Source organism: Leptinotarsa decemlineata, unplaced genomic scaffold, assembly GCF_025532065.1.
Source record: "Leptinotarsa decemlineata unplaced genomic scaffold, Ldec_3_MD MMD2_P_RNA_scaffold_12, whole genome shotgun sequence".
Lineage (NCBI taxonomy): Eukaryota > Metazoa > Arthropoda > Insecta > Coleoptera > Chrysomelidae > Leptinotarsa > Leptinotarsa decemlineata.
The window spans coordinates 10,640,352-10,658,500 of record NW_027412526.1 but is presented as its reverse complement, the minus strand read 5'-3'; the positions used below and the strand labels follow the sequence as shown (position 1 = coordinate 10,658,500).

At 35.9% G+C, this 18,149-nt stretch overlaps 1 protein-coding gene across 2 annotated transcripts in view; it reads right to left on the bottom strand.

Annotated features, from left to right (window-relative positions):
* Positions 1–18,149, bottom strand: part of LOC111514857 (uncharacterized) — a 47,529-nt gene that overhangs the window by 2,869 nt on the left and 26,511 nt on the right. For both annotated transcript variants that reach the window (XM_074173988.1, XM_074173992.1), the window contains exon 3: positions 15,345–15,514. In XM_074173988.1, the coding sequence (XP_074030089.1) occupies positions 15,345–15,514 (170 nt within the window). The remainder of the gene's footprint in view (positions 1–15,344; positions 15,515–18,149) is intronic.

Sequence of the window (18,149 nt, the reverse complement as noted above, 5' to 3'; positions counted from 1 at the left end):
ACAAACTCATCGAAGCAGAAAGCGGAATTGTCTGACCTGATATTATTATATCCAGTTTATCTTCTTTAAGAAAACCGATGCCTGGGTTTTTGTGGCATTGAAATGAACCTGGTTATTTTCACCCCAATTCGAAATCACCTTTAGATCCTCAACAAGATATGCAACCTCCTGTTGCCGGTGAAGATGTCATGGAATCCAAATAGAGTGACTAGACAAGTGTGCTATCGTCAGCAAAGTAATATATTGGATTCATGGTTTTTTCCAATAAGTCAAGGGTTGGAGACAATATGGATCTAGAGGGAACACAAGCGTTGATGGTAAAAGTATTCGAGAGATATCCATCGACGGCCACTTTCAGGGAACGTTCTTTCAAGGAGCTGGAGAGGGGTACACAAAAATGATACAAGCTATCGCATCGAAGTTTGACCAGCAAACCCTCATGCCACACACGATCAAAGGACTTAGAAATATCAAGCGCAACAGCTTAGTTATTATACAGGGTGTCCCTGGACTTCCTCTTTTCCTCTCGGGAATGTATAGATGGGGTCAAAATATCACCAGTACTTCATATAACTTTTTTTCCTAAAAGTCTTCGTAACCAAGTTACGGGCCCTCGAAGTTACAAAATGAAAAATGTTTTTCTTTGATAACTTTTCAAGTGAATATTCAAAATCATCCAAATTTTGGTAATTGACTAAACAAATGAATTCCGTCGATGAGCTTTCATGCAGGAGTCAGTTGTTTTGCTACAAAGTCAGGAACGGACTACCCCCGATGGTCCACACCCCAAAACTTTGAAATGACAGATATTTTTCAATATTTTTCAACAAAATAAGGTTACTTGGATAATTTTATGGATAAAAGTACTCGTGTGGAAAGTCGATCGGAGCAACGAGTCTTGATAAAAATGTAATTCTACTCGACGACATCAAACCCGCTCGTCCACCATTATTTGAAATGAATAATTATCAAAGCAGAAATAATAATGATAACGTTAATTCAACAACATTTATAACAGGAATAATACAAAGTATGCTAAAATGAAGTCGTAAACAAAAAGTACAGTACCTATATGGAAGTTTAAGTCACAATTGTGATAGCAGATATTTTTTCAAAAGAAATATCAAGTTCTGTAGATTCGGAGTGTTTTTAAACTAACAAGCTACTCTACTATGAAATATCGAATTCATTCCATATTTTGTATGTACATAATACGTGTGGAATAATCACGTTTCGTGTTGATCAGTTATCTGAATCTCATGAAACTCAACATTCGAATGTTTCAAATTCTTCTTCACAGCTAAACTGTTGAGGAGTTTCACTGATAATTATAATTTTATGGGAGAAATTCTTCAACACGAATCTACATTTAGCTGAAAAAACGCACATCGGAAAAAATATTTACTATACTAATAAAAAGCAAACGAATGAACTACAAAAACGGCTGCACATGATCAGGTGAAAAATATCCAGGGAATAATTATGTTCCATTTCTTTCACAGATGTTGACAAGAAAACCTTTTAGAAAGTTTTGATAAAAAATGAGAAACTGGAATGCGATTTTGTTTTGTTGAGTGGTGCGTTGTCATATGACTATCATTGTATTGTCAATATTCTATAGGATATTTTGAATTTTTATGATATGGCCGAACAGTTTACATTCAATGAATATGCAGATATGCATGTATTTTATGGACGAGCATTTTGTAATGCTGCAGAAGCTCGTCGTCTGTATTCCGAGCATTTTCCCAATCGAACGGTACCGTCAAGAGAAACATTCGATCGTGTCGATCGCAGCTTGAGGGAGACAGGTATGTAATAATTGATAATTAATTTGAGCACGTTGTTTTATTTCGATATTATTGTAGGTACAGTTTTGCCAAAACGAGGTGGTGAGAGCGCTCCTAGGACTGTACGTACCGTTGTATTGGAGGAAAATATTTTGGAAGCCGTCGCTGATGATCCTTCAATGAGCATCAGAAATCTATCAGAACAGTTCCATACATCCAAGTCCACTATTCATAGAATAATTAGGGAACAACTGCTCCACCCATTTCACATCCAGAAGGTACATGCCATGACACCTCAAGATTTTCCAGCACGACTGGAATATGCCAATTGGTTCATGGATAGGCAAAGAGAGGATATGACTTTTATTAATCGAGTTTTATTCACTGATGAAGCAGGTTTCAGTAGAGATGGAGTTATCAACTCTCATAATCTCCATATATGGGCCGAAGAAAATCCCCATGGGATATTGCAAACCAAACACCAACGGAAATTCAACGTGAATGTTTGGGCTGGTATCATAGGAAACCATCTTATAGGACCATTCGTTCTACAGGACCGATTGAATGGAGAACGTTATTTGGAGTTCATTCAGAACGATTTGAATGGACTTTTGGAACATGTTCCATTGCAAACCCGAAGAGATATGTGGTTTATGCATGATGGCGCTCCTCCTCATTTTAGTTTGATTGTGCGTGACCATCTGAACCATATTTTCCACAATAGATGGATTGGTAGAGGTGGGCCATATTCATGGCCATCGCGGTCTCCGGATTTAAATCCATTGGATTTCTTTCTGTGGGGGCATCTAAAAAGCCTTGTTTACGCTACACCTATTCACACAAGAGATGCATTGTTGAATAGAATAACATTACATTGTGAAGCCATACGAAACGACCCTGGAATGCTATTTCAAGTACAGAGAGGGTGTCTTCGCAGACTAAGAAAATGTATAGAGAGAGAAGGTGGTCATATCGAGCAGTTTCTGTAGCGGATTTTTCATTTCTGTTTGCTCTTGAGGCTCTTGAGTTTCGTTAGTTAAACGTGTTTGCATTATAAAAATTCGTTATGAACATTTTACCTATCATTTCCATTTTCCTTAAAAACTAATATTTTCGAATAATGATAGACATCTCAGGATAAATGTTGTTGAATTAACGTTATCATTATTATTTCTGCTTTGATAATTATTCATTTCAAATAATGGTGGACGAGCGGGTTTGATGTCGTCGAGTGGAACTACATTTTTATCAAGACTCGTTGCTCCGATCGACTTTCCACACGAGTACTTTTATTCATAAAATTGTCCAAGTAACCTTAATTTGTTGAAAAATATTGAAAAATATCTGTCATTTCAAAGTTTTGGGGTGTGGACCATCGGGGTAGTCCGTTCCTGACTTTGTAGCAAAACAACTGACTCCTGGTTGAAAGCTCATCGAAGGAATTCATTTGTTTAGTCAATTACCAAAATTTGGATGATTTTGAATATTCACTTGAAAAGTTATCAAAGAAAAACATTTTTCATTTTGTAACTTCGAGGGCCCGTTACTTGGTAACGAAGGATTTTAGGAAAAAAAGTTATATGAAGAACTGGTGATATTTTGACCCCATCTATACATTCCCGAGAGGAAAAGAGGAAGTCCAGGGACACCTTGTATAAATTGGTGAAATATATTTTTCCGCTGACACAAAAAAAGGAATCGTATGGTATATCTGATATTTTTTGTAGTATAAAAGGTACATTTTTATGTTGGAAAAGTTTCTTATCGAGGTTTCTGAGATAAATGAACTGAAAAAGTGAATTAAAATAAAAAAATACAAACATTCGTATCGGTTAAAAATCGTTGAATTTATTATGAAAAATTGAGAAAACTCTGTCTTATATCAACAATATTTCCATAGATGACGACATAGTGGCGCCATATTGAATTTCTAGAAAATGGCTTTCACGCCGCCAATTTGAAAGGAATTGATCAGTTATGTTATGTTATACCTATCGTTGGAAACAGAAACGTATAATTCAGCACCAAATTACAGAAAATGGATATTCTTTGCACTCATAAACTATCAGTGATTATGATGAAACGGCAAAGAAGGACAGACGAAAACTATTGAGAATGTGGCAGAAGTTTAGCATACGTAAATGAATTGAAGAGTTTCATTTTCTCGATTATTAACAAATCAGTACAGGAATCAGGTCAATATTTCTATTAGAAAGTACAATATGGGCCATGAAAAAATCTGTCGAAAATACACACGCTGAATGTAGAAGATCTTAAAGAAAAATCATGTCAAAATGTGAAATATATGAAAAATTAATAAGAAGGATAGAGGGATAACAGAAATGGTGAGAGAAAAGTAAGAAACCTTAGTGACACTGTAGCATTTACTACTACTAGAAATTACGACCTATATAAACACGCAAATGATATGACATACGCCCCACCAAAAAAATTACGGATACTGTACGAGGTCAGTTCAAAAAATCAGGTGAATGTTCACATTTCGCCGGCTATGTACATTCGATTAGCTATTTTTTTGAACGATTTTATTCAGTTTGTCCTGTTTGTTTATTTGGTTAGAGTTAGGAATGTTTTGCGTGATCCGCGATTTTCTGCTATTGAAAAAAATGGATTGAAAAATTTGCATCACATTTTGTGTGAGAATGGAATCAAATGCTTGAAAATACTTGAAATGTCGACAGTGGCATACAGTGATTGTACTCTGAGTTAGAACCACATAAATGCTCAACACCCTAGCATCAAATTCACCATGGAAACTGAACAGGAACAACGACTAGCTTTTCTAGATGTACTCGTTGAAAGGCGTGGCACTTTCGAACCATCATCCAAGTCAAATGCGGGGAATCATCAACACCCTGACGGAACGTGCCCGTAGAATATGTGAACCGGAACACCTACAAGAAGAATTGGAATATCTCCAAGTGGCTTTGAGATCGGATGGATACAGTGTAACCGAGATCAACAAGGTCATGAAACTGAAGACTTCTATAAGTCAAAATAGGGAGGAAACTCAAACGGTTGCACGTGCGTTTCTACCGTACATCCCTAGGGTACGGGAAAATCCTAAGGAAGCATAATATAAAAACAGTGTTCAAGCCCACCAGGAAAATACAACAAAGCCTTAGATCTGTGAAAGAGAGAAAAGATCCGCTAACAGCTGCGGGGGTATATCGTATACCACGCACCTGCAGAAAAGTTTATATCGGTACCACCAAAAGATCCATGGGTACAAGGCTAAATGAACATCGGAGAAACTGTAGATTAGGTCAAATAGAAAAATCGGCAGTAGCGGAACACGTGTTCAGTGAAGGAGATCATACGATACTGTTTGAAGATGTGAAATTACTTACACCCGATCACGGATACCACAGTCGGCTTGTACGTGAAGCCATATAAATCCATAAACATACAGTCCAAAAAAGCATGCCAAGTTCAATCATATGAACAGGTTTTGCTCACTGTTCTCTTCGATTACGTGGCGTCGTGCATAAGGAGTTTTTGGTACATGGTCGTTCGGTCAGAAAAGAGTATTATCTTGAAGTTATGCGCAGCTTGCGAGGAGCAATACGAAGAAAACGTCTGGTATTGTGGGAAAACAATTCATGGCTTTCACATTACGATAATGCACCTGGTCACTAGTCATTGCTTGTTCCTAATATTTTGACTAAAAATAACACCGTAATCATGCTTCAACCACCGTATTCGCCCGATTCGCTCCCATACATCTTCTTCCTGTTCCCAATATTGAAGAAACCCATGAAAGGACGGCGTTTTCCGACGATCGAGGAGATAAAAACCGAATCGCTGAGGGAGTTCAAGGGCATACCAAAAACTGCATATCAGAACTGCTTCGAGGATTCGGAACAGCACTGGCACAGGTGTATTTTACTGAGTGGGCTACTTTGAAGGAGAAAAACAGAAATGAATGAATAAATGAATATTCTTTGAGAAAAATGAAAATTCTCCAATTTTTTCAACAGACCTCCTATACTGAGTTCAGTTATGACCTGAGCTCATACAAAGAAAAAAGTAGGTTATTTCAGTTACTTGAAATGAAGAATGTAATCAGAATTTTCACAAAAAAAATTGTAAAAAGAAACTATTGAAAAAATAACTGTTGTGTATAAATAGTTAATTCTAAATCGAAGTGAATAAAAATAAGAAATACGAACATTATAGGAAAATATTACGTTCATGATAAAATACACGAATATTTTCCATTGATTTGAATTATTGGTATTTTTTTAGTTACACTCTGAACAAACACAATAAAAAATGTTAGTTTGGAATAACTGTTTCTACAAAACAAAATGAAAACCTGGCATATTACATACATTACCTATCACTTGCACAAACAAAAACGAAATACAATTTTTCCGGTCAGTTCGGAATTAACAGTTCGTCATTTTGAAGTAACTAGAAATCCTCTCTAGAAATCTCTGTAACTTATATTGCAGAAGTTACCGTTTTTTAAAATTTACATAATAATTTACATTGTCAATGTTACCAACGATATGACATACAAAATGTTTTTTTTTAAGAAATTATCCACAATGTTGTACTGGAAAAAATATGTTGAAGAGAAATTGATGGATTGAATCCGATAAACTTTACGAGATCATGTTTAATTGTGGATGAGGAAAATGACAGGAGTCGCTCTTTTATTTAGATATATTCACATGAGAGCCAACTCTACAATATTTTTTAAATTCAGTATTGTGGATCTAATATTTTACATCTGTGATACCGTAAAAGAAGTACAGTTTTACCGAATTGTAGAAAAAACAGTTATTTCTACGAAATAAATCATTACCCTTTTTTGTAAACAAATGTATGATGCACAACAATTATATTTCATTACAGCTTTTCTGGTTCCTAAAATATTTCATTTTTTGAGAAAACATGAATTTAATAATTTTCACCAAGTTTTTGAGAAACGTTGACTTCTACAAAAAAATATTGTAAGTTTTGTTATAAACAACAAAGATAACAACTCAATAAATCACAATATTGTTAGTTGCAAAGATATTTTTGTACCTTTGCCTAATTGTTCCGGATTATTCTAGAATTAACCATACTATAGACTTTCATCAGAGGTAAATTGTATTGTTTTCTGAAATATTTGTATCACAGAATAAATATTATGTGTAATTTTTTGTACTGTTCAAGTTTCACCTTAATATTAAACAGATGAAAAATAAAAAAAAATCAGTCACGAAAGTATTGAACTCAGTGCTGTCTGTGAGTTGGAAAATATTCCAACAAAAAGATGGAAACTCCGACTATAAGGAGAACACTATCATTCAGTACTGAACTATACTGCTTCCGAACTTTCACAATTGATAACGGCCATCTTGTTGAAGTTACATCTGTCAAATTAGTTGTCATTTACTCAGTGTGTTTTACCAAATCACCATGGATGGATATAGCATTCAATAACACGTGCAAATAATAAAATTGTTTTATCAAAATGGGTGTTCTGTTTAGGCAACGAGAGGACTATTCGCGATGTGGTGCATAAATTTGAGTCCACTGGTTCAGTAAACGATCGACAAACACCCGTACGTTGAACAAACGTAAGATCTGCCGGAAACATCGCCGCTGTCTGTGAGAGTGTGCAGGAGAAATTGAGGCAGTCGATTTCGCGTCGCTCACAAGAACTCGGCCTTCGGCAGACCACAACTTGGCAAATTTTGCGTCTTGACTTAGGCCTGCACCCATACAAAATTCAACTGACCCTGGAACTGAAGGTAAACGACCGTAGACAACGACGTGTCTTCGCTGAATGGGTTCTGGAGCAGTTGGCAACTGACCCTAATGAGGCCCAATAGGGCCCTCATTTTCAGCCTGGATGGTTGGGTACGTGAACAAACAAAATGATCGAATTTGGGACAAAACAAATCCACATGAGATCCAAGAGCGTCCAATGTAGGATGGTCAGGCCATCTGTGTCAAATGCGAGTACTATAGGTCGATGATTACCAGCTTCTTCTGGCTTGAATTGATGATCCGGACACCACCGACATGTGGTTTCAACAGGACATATGCCACACAGCTCATACCACATTGGATAGTCTGCACGAGCAATTTGAGGGCATGGTCATCTCACTTGAGCGTGATGTGAACTGACCACCGAGATCGTTCGATTTGACCCCGTTAGATTTTTCTTGTGGGGCTTTCTCAAGTCGCAGGTGTATGCGAATAAGCCACAAATCACAACGGTCCTCAAAACCAACATAACCCACACCTAAAGACATCAATTTGTCTTTCAAACAAATACAAAATTTCGATGATATCTCACACATACTCTGTTTTATTCGAATTCAAAGATAGGAAGCGCTAAATGAAAGACCACCAGTTCGATGGCTGATCGAAGAGATTGATGTTGATACGAAGAAGAATTCAAGGAATGTATTCAATGGAGCCCTTCAAATCAAGAAAGGTATAGAATTGGACGTTATACAGGGTGTCCCTGGACTTCCTCTTTTCCTCTCGGGAATATATAGATGGGGTCAAAATATCACCAGTACTTCATATAACTTTTTTTCCTAAAAGTCTTCGTAACCAAGTTACAAAATGAAAAATGTTTTTCTTTGATAACTTTTCAAGTGAATATTCAAAATCATCCAAATTTTGGTAATTGACTAAACAAATGAATTCCGTCGATGAGCTTTCATGCAGGAGTCAGTTGTTTTGCTACAAAGTCAGGAACGGACTACCCCCGATGGTCCACACCCCAGAACTTTGAAATAACAGATATTTTTCAATATTTTTCAACAAAATAAGGTTACTTGGACAATTTTATGAATAAAAGTACTCGTGTGGAAAGTCGATCGGAGCAACGAGTCTTGATAAAAATGTAGTTCTACTCGACGACATCAAACCCGCTCGTCCACCATTATTTGAAATGAATAATTATCAAAGCAGAAATAATAATGATAACGTTAATTCAACAACATTTATAACAGGAATAATACAAAGTATGCTAAAATGAAGTCGTAAACAAAAAGTACAGTACCTATATGGAAATTTAAGTCACAATTGTGATAGCAGATATTTTTTCAAAAGAAATATCAAGTTCTGTAGATTCGTGGTGTTTTTAAACCAACAAGCTACTCTACTATGAAATATCGAATTCATTCCATATTTTGTATGTACATAATACGTGTGGAATAATCACGTTTCGTGTTGATCAGTTATCTGAATCTCATGAAACTCAACATTCGAATGTTTCAAATTCTTCTTCACAGCTGAACTGTTGAGGAGTTTCACTGATAATTATAATTTTATGGGAGAAATTCTTTAACACGAATCTAAATTTAGCTGAAAAAACGCACATCGGAAAAAATATTTACTATACTAATAAAAAGCAAACGAATGAACTACAAAAACGGCTGCACATGATCAGGTGAAAAATATCCAGGGAATAATTATGTTCTATTTCTTTCACAGATGTTGACAAAAAAACCTTTTAGAAAGTTTTGATAAAAAATGAAAAACTGAAATGCGATTTTGTTTTGTTGAGTGGTGCGTTGTCATATGACTATCATTGTATTGTCAATATTCTATAGGATATTTTGAATTTTTTTGATATGGCCGAACAGTTTACATTCAATGAATATGCAGATATGCATGTATTTTATGGACGAGAATTTTGTAATGCTGCAGAAGCTCGTCGTCTGTATTCCGAGCATTTTCCCAATCGAACGGTACCGTCAAGAGAAACATTCGAGCGTGTCGATCGCAGCTTGAGGGAGACAGGTATGTAATAATTGATAATTAATTTGAGCACGTTGTTTTATTTCCATATTATTCTAGGTACAGTTTTGCCAAAACGAGGTGGTGAGGGCGCTCCTAGGACTGTACGTACCGTTGTATTGGAGGAAAATATTTTGGAAGCCGTCGCTGATGATCCTTCAATGAGCATCAGAAATCTATCAGAACAGTTCCATACATCCAAGTCCACTATTCATAGAATAATTGGGGAACAACTGCTCCACCCATTTCACATCCAGAAGGTACATGCCATGACACCTCAAGATTTTCCAGCACGACTGGAATATGCCAATTGGTTCATGGATAGGCAAAGAGAGGATATGACTTTTATTAATCGAGTTTTATTCACTGATGAAGCAGGTTTCAGTAGAGATGGAGTTATCAACTCTCATAATCTCCATATATGGGCCGAAGAAAATCCCCATGGGATATTGCAAACCAAACACCAACGGAAATTCAACGTGAATGTTTGGGCTGGTATCATAGGAAACCATCTTATAGGACCATTCGTTCTACAGGACCGATTGAATGGAGAACGTTATTTGGAGTTCATTCAGAACGATTTGAATGGACTTTTGGAACATGTTCCATTGCAAACCCGAAGAGATATGTGGTTTATGCATGATGGCGCTCCTCCTCATTTTAGTTTGATTGTGCGTGACCATCTGAACCATATTTTCCACAATAGATGGATTGGTAGAGGTGGGCCATATTCATGGCCATCGCGGTCTCCGGATTCAAATCCATTGGATTTCTTTCTGTGGGGGCATCTAAAAAGCCTTGTTTACGCTACACCTATTCAAACAAGAGATGCATTGTTGAATAGAATAACATTACATTGTGAAGCCATACGAAACGACCCTGGAATGCTATTTCAAGTACAGAGAGGGTGTCTTCGCAGACTAAGAAAATGTATAGAGAGAGAAGGTGGTCATGTCGAGCAGTTTCTGTAGCGGATTTTTCATTTCTGTTTGCTCTTGAGTTTCGTTAGTTAAACGTGTTTGCATTATAAAAATTCGTTATGAACATTTTACCTATCATTTCCATTTTCCTTAAAAACTAATATTTTCGAATAATGGTAGACATCTCAGGATAAATGTTGTTGAATTAACGTTATCATTATTATTTCTGCTTTGATAATTATTCATTTCAAATAATGGTGGACGAGCGGGTTTGATGTCGTCGAGTGAAACTACATTTTTATCAAGACTCGTTGCTCCGATCGACTTTCCACACGAGTACTTTTATTCATAAAATTGTCCAAGTAACCTTAATTTGTTGAAAAATATTGAAAAATATCTGTCATTTCAAAGTTTTGGGGTGTGGACCATCGGGGGTAGTCCGTTCCTGACTTTGTAGCAAAACAACTGACTACTGCATGAAAGCTCATCGAAGGAATTCATTTGTTTAGTCAATTACCAAAATTTGGATGATTTTGAATATTCACTTGAAAAGTTATCAAAGAAAAACATTTTTCATTTTGTAACTTCGAGGGCCCGTTACTTGGTAACGAAGGATTTTAGGAAAAAAAGTTATATGAAGTACTGGTGATATTTTGACCCCATCTATACATTACCGAGAGGAAAAGAGGATCCAGGGACACCCTGTATAATATTGAGCATCGAATGAGAAACTGGAAAGCAAATCTTTAAGCCTCAATAACCTCCCATAGAGATAGAGAATTGTCGTCCTGGCCATGTTCCCGAACAGGGTGCAGGCTCTTCCGGTAGAGTCAAAAGGATCTCCTAAGAGGAATCACCACAGAACTGGTAAACTTATATCTCATGACTAGACAGTACATTAATGAGTCTGTGGTTGAAAATAGACAAACCATAGACAATGGCGAAGGGCTCGAATTAAATATATCACGAACAAGTGGTTTTTGCAAAACAAAGCATCTCAGGAAGAGACGTGTATGTGAAGTAGCTCCAAACTCTTTCCAGATTTGTATATGGATATAGTGAGATATCAATTAGATCTTGATGGCAATGGTGAATAGTGATGTTTCAATCTTCCAAACTATTCCCAAATTCACAGAAAGATCAATGGTGGAGATGAATTTTACTTTATTATTTTGCTTTGATGAACATCAAAAACAAGCTTCGCCATCGGCCACCAAATAAGATTCATCCTTTATCTCAACTGCAAAGCAACTAGGTTAACTTAGGATCCCCATCAGACAGTGCTGTTTAAACCTTTCGAGGAATCATCAGTGGTGCTAGGCTGAAACGCTTGACTCTTCTAAAAAGGACAAGTCTGAAGGCGGTGATGACATCTTTCCATACGAAGGCGTCATCTAGGTACCATTTCAGGTGTTGCTCATGCCACCATATTTGATAAGCTTTCTGGTCGTAGGATATAACCTTAAGACTTTTCACACAGGGAATCACACGCTACACGTTCTGAGATTGGAAAAAGATCTTATCATAAAGCCTAATTGAAACAAAGAAGGATATCTGGTAATAATAGAAAATAAGTTAAAAGGCAAAAAATGTTCCCAAATTTTATCAGTTGGAGAAGTTGATATTGCTAGATTTCTTCATTTTTTTGTAGCTGAAGACACGGTTTACACATTTTAATGAGGCAAGAAGATGCAAGAGGTAACTGATTCTTGAACGTATCCTGCAGAAGAAGGGGGGCAGAAGGGAGAGACAGCTCGTTGGTGGTAAAAATAATTTTGAAGTGAATAAATCGACTTCAATTTTTCGTTGAATTTGAAATTTTCAGTTCCAATAAAAAGGTTACCACAAAAATCAGTTCTCCATCTACCACACTCTTCTTTTTCTAGTTTTACCATGTTTAACAGTATACAGTGCATTTCTTTATTGTCCTCCCCCTTTTTATTTTTTGAACGGGTCAACTTAAAAAATTGAAATTTGGGATAATGAAATTAATGCATGAATACTTTATTTTGAAGTGGAAGTGACAAATGAAACTTTCAATATGGCGACTGGGCGCCATCTTGGAACACATGGGACACATTTTTTCAAAGCTCCTGACAAATGCTTTACAACCCTAGAACATGATGTCAATATCTTCAACTACTACAAAATGGCGGAACTTCTAATAATTGCCTGAATACATTGACATTCAACTACATAATATAAGGTAATAAGTTCGAGGTCAGTTCAGACGATGTTCGAAATGGTTGCCTTGAACATATGAACAGCCTATCCGATATTTCACGCCGATATTTGCGAACACAGTAACGTCAATATCTCTACAAATATTTATTATTCTCTGAGATATATTTAATATTGAAACAGGTTCAGTTTCTTACACCTTTTGCTTCAAATAGCCCCATAAAAAAAATTAAAGGTGTCAAATCTGGCGAACGGGCTGGCCATTCTTTAGGACCTCGACGGCCAATCCAACGACCGGAAAAAGTAGTATCCAAATAGTTTCTCACTTGTCTGGAGTAATGTGGTGGTGCTCCATTTTGTTGGAGTACAATATCCATATCGAATTCATTAGGATTTGTTTCGACGATTTCAGTGATGAGATGGTCAACAGTAGTTTCCAGCATATTCAAATACATTTCGCCTGTTATATTTCGATCAATAAATAGAGGTCCTACAATATGGTTTCCCAATTCCTGCCCAAACGTAATTTTTTTCTGGATTTTGAGTATGTGTTTACCGGAAATCATGAGAGTTGGTGTCACTCCAATAATGGCAATTTTGTCTGTGAACACTGCCGTTTAAAAAATAATGTACATTCATCACTAAAACATGATTCATCACTAAAACATGATTTCGCAGAATTCTGTTCTTCGATCAAAAGTCTCCACACAGTAGAAGGAGACACCTCACAAACATTCGCGAAGGAATAAATAGAATGTTCAGGATTTACTAACATCTCACCAATTATTTGCACTTGTTGTTCTTCCGGAATGGACGGATGATCTAGAGGCTTTTTGTTATGTACACTACCGGCAGTTGTGAATTTGGATACAAGTTCCCTCAAATATTTTCTACAGATAGGACGACTCGAAAAACTTTTGTTGAAAACCTGAAAGTTACGCGTCTCACCGTAAATAAAAATCGCTTCTATTTTTTCTTCCAATGGACGATAATTGACCATTTTAGAGACTGATGACGTGGTTCCTTTCTACTAGTAAAACCGATAACTAAATGAGGATATTCCAACTGAACAATGATTTTCTTTGTCGTGAAAATAACTTAACAAACCTCTTCGGGTTGTTGGAATTGCCATATGGCAGATAAAAAGGAATATTTCTAGAAATATCGATATTAATGTGTATGTCTTCAGGAAATCAAATGTTCCGCCATTTTGTAGTAGGTGAAGATATTGACTTTATATTGTAGGGTTATGAAGTATTCGTCATGAGCTTCAAAATGACGTGTCACCAGATTCCCCTTTCCATTTAATTTTTTTCCCAGATGGCGCCCATTCACAATCTTAAAAGTTTCATCTGTCAATTTCACTTAAAAATAAAGTATTCATGCATTTATTTCATTATTCCAAATTTCTATTTTTTCGAGTTGACCCGTTCAAAAAATAAAATGGGAGGCGACATTAGAGAAATGCACTGTATATTTTCAAATTTTCCAGGATATTTTCTGTGGTAGATATTCTTATTTAAATCGTTCGGGTAAAGATGGTATTAGAATTCGACCACAAACATTTGAAAACAATCATTTATTCAGTAGTTGATTATTCAAAACTTGCCATATCAGATTATTTCACAAATAATAATCGAAGAGAAGCTAGAAAATTTCAACAATGTATTAAAACGTAACGGGCACATCAAATAGGCACGGTTATAAATTGAATACATTACAATACACAAACAGTTAATGAACAGTTTTCCAGCATGCACAATTTCCAACAGAGAACGGCCAACAATAATATCCAGTTATTTCTGGATTTTATTACTAACAAAACTAGTGAATTAGTATTTTCTGAAGTTCATTGAGATTAATTTCAAGTTCACATACTTTCCTCTGCTATAAGACATAATAAGTATTGAGGGTGTGAGTGTTTCTATTCATGATATTTCAATAAACAAGTTTATTATGTTTTCAAGTAAAACTCTAATTGTGAGATTTTCACTGAATAGTTTACAGGAATGCGTCAATTCTTCACAATTACCGCCACATACAAAAGTTCCAATGATTAGATCTTCCACTAATAATTTCATCTGAGTATTGGCCAAACGAGAAGGAATTTTCCCCAAAGAATGAAAGAACATAAAAGTAGTTTCTAGAATGTGGAGACCAATTCTACTTTTGCAAACCATTTTTGTGGCAGAGGAGTATAAGTTTACTCACGACTATGCTGTATCATTTAGAAGAGATAAGTTTGAAACTCAAGCTCTTGGAAGGCTTGGAAACTAATAGATTCGACAATTATGAAAATTTACTGAATGACCAAATAGAATTGGATGTCTCCCCTCTGTTGAATATGTTTTCTAATGTGTACATTGGTACATGGCCATTGAATCAGTTGGTAAAATTTATTTTATAATGTTTGAATTTTGAATTAGGTCATACCCAAACTAAAGTGATACTTGAATACGTTATAGATTCTCATCAAGTATCCGCCAATTCCATCACACACGTTTTATATGAATTTAAAATCATCAGCTGTGATATTTTCAACACTTCATGCAGAATTCCGGTGAATCTTTTTATAAAATTATCTGCAATACCAAATGGAAGAGATGAAAGTCAGTGGACTAGAAATATATCTGTATCAGAAACATGTTTTAATCTACATGAAAAATCTTCGCACCTCATCGTCAATATCATTTTCCATGGTGGCCAACAAGGCTCCGGCCCTGCTTATGCGAGCTCCCCTCGAGTCGAATACGTGGTCTTGCTTGATGTGTTTCTCTGCTCTCCTACGAGAAGTCTCAAGATCCTCATCGGCGAAAATTCTGGCGTGGCGTTCGGCAAGATCACCTGAATAGATCAAGTTGATGAAATTTTTATGTTTATTCACATACAGTTCATTCCATTTAAAACGAGCCACCCTTAATAACATTTGGTACAATGATTTGTAGGAAAAATTTAAAAAAACGTCAAGAATAGTATACACAGTGACCAATTTTTTTAAACGGATCACCCTATATTGTTTCACATTCCTAGAATCCAATAATATTTTACTGAGTTCGCAATTTGGTTTCCGAGAAGGCTTTTCCACAGAACAGGCTATATTCCAATTGGTGAAAGATGTCTTGGCTAATCTTAATGACAATAATAAGTGCCTAACAATATTTCTAGACCTGGCCAAGGCATTCGACACCGTGGAACACAAAATATTATTACAGAGATTGGAAAGATCGAGGATAAGAGGCACAGTACTTAATTTATTTGAAAATTATCTCCAGGATAGAACTCAGAGAGTGAAAATCAAAAACTGTTATAGCAACCGGCCCATCTCTGTTATTAATAATTTCGCAAAACTATTCGAACATTCACTTAAGACAAGGCTAATCAAATTTTTGGATAAACACCACATAATAACCAGCTGTCAATATGGATTTCTGCAGAATTACAACACGGAGGATGCCATTTTGAATTTTGTTGGTAAGGTGGTGGGGTCCTTGGACAAATCGAATAAATGCCTAGCGGTCTTCCTTGATTTGGCCAAGGCTTTCGACACTGTCACCCACAACAAATTACTAGAAAAAATGTGTAATTACGGTATTCGAGGATTATCACTAAGTCTATTTGAAAACTATCTGAACAATCGAGCACAGAGGATAAAGATAGGTGATAAGTTGAGCAATAAATCAATAATTGAGACAGGAGTGCCACAAGGAACAGTACTGGGTCCCATACTTTTTCTAATATATATAAATAGTATTGCAAACATTAATAACTTTGAAGGTCGAATGATCTGCTATGCTGACGATACAGCAATTATATTCACTGGGAGAAGCTGGGATGAAGTTTACAAAAAAAACTGAAAGGGATCTGAAAAATATAAAAATCTGGTTGGATCACAACTTATTAAGCTTAAACGTTGCGAAAACGAAATATATCACCTTCTCACCTACGATAAGCGATCAACCTAATATAAAAATCAAATTACACTCTCCCAAATGCGAGGATTTTTATGGTTGTAACTGCCCTGAATTGCAAAAAATTTCAGTCTTGAAATACCTTGGTGTCATGATTGACCAGCATATCAGGTGGTCTGACCATATTACCTATGTGTTAAAACGACTAAGAGCTCTGATTCACAAATTTTATCTGCTACGAGATATTCTAACACGAAAAAATCTTATTATGTTATACAACTCGCTAGTTGAATCTACCCTAAGATACTGCATAACAATTTGGGGAGGTGCTTTCACAAGCACACTACAAAACTTACAAACAACTCAGAACACTTTACTAAAAATTATACTTCACAAAAAAAAAACTCTTCTCTACTAAATTACTTTATCAGGATACTAATTTATTCCAAATAAGACAAACCTACATCTACCAGTGTCTCCTGCGAATGCATCAAAATCATGAGCACTTTCCGAGAAAGCCCCTCAATACTAGAGCAGCATCTAATCTTAACGTCGAAGTCAATCATTTCAAAAAGGCTGTCACACAAAGATCATTCCTTTATTATGAACCGAAACTATTTAACATTATTCCAGCTGACATTAAAAAAATCGGCAATAAAAATAAATTTAAATATGAAATAAAGAAGCTTATTTTCAACAGTGCTACACAATTCAATATTTTCTGAGAAATCATCTGAATCCCTCTTCCAATCATCTAATCATAATCTTATATTGTTCCTCATTAATTAATTAATTAATTAGTTAATTAGTATTTTTCGTAATATTCCACTTACTGGTCTCTGTTCCAGGTTGTCTGCCTCTTGTAACTACCTACCTCTACATATCGCTTTTCTTTCCTTTTGTTATATAATTCTATTGTCTGAAATGGACAAAGACACAACAGGCACCTGTGCCTAGGTCGTCCTTTTCAGACACAATCTCTACCTTAAGTACCTTAAGTTAAGTTTGAAATGTAATGATTTATCTTATAATGTTATACATTTATACATTATACATTATTTATACATTATATTCATGTGATTAAAAAAAAACCCTTCCAATCACCATAGGCGTACCCCAAGGAACAGTAATGGGGCCCATACTCTTCCTAATTTATATTAACAATATTGGAGTACTGAGAAACACCGAAAGCTCAGTAATCTCATAAGCTGATGACACAGCGATCATGTTTTTTGGAGATTCTTGGACAAAAGTGTACGAACAAGCCGAACGAGAGTTAAGTATATATTTCGATTACATTGGTGGCAGTCTTTTAACCATAAATACCGATAAAACAAAATTTATCACATTCAGTGCTGATATTAGAGACCAACCAGAGTTTGAGGGAATCACAGTAAAAAAAGGAACTTGTGACCATATACACTGTACATGTCGAACTATAATTTAGTTATTGGACCCCACTGGATGTATACCCGGATAACCTCAATGGTTATTGGGTTAGCCAGTTCAAATTTCATTCCTCTCAGTCGTATGAGGGTGTGAGGGAACTGATGGTCCATTGAGATAAAAAA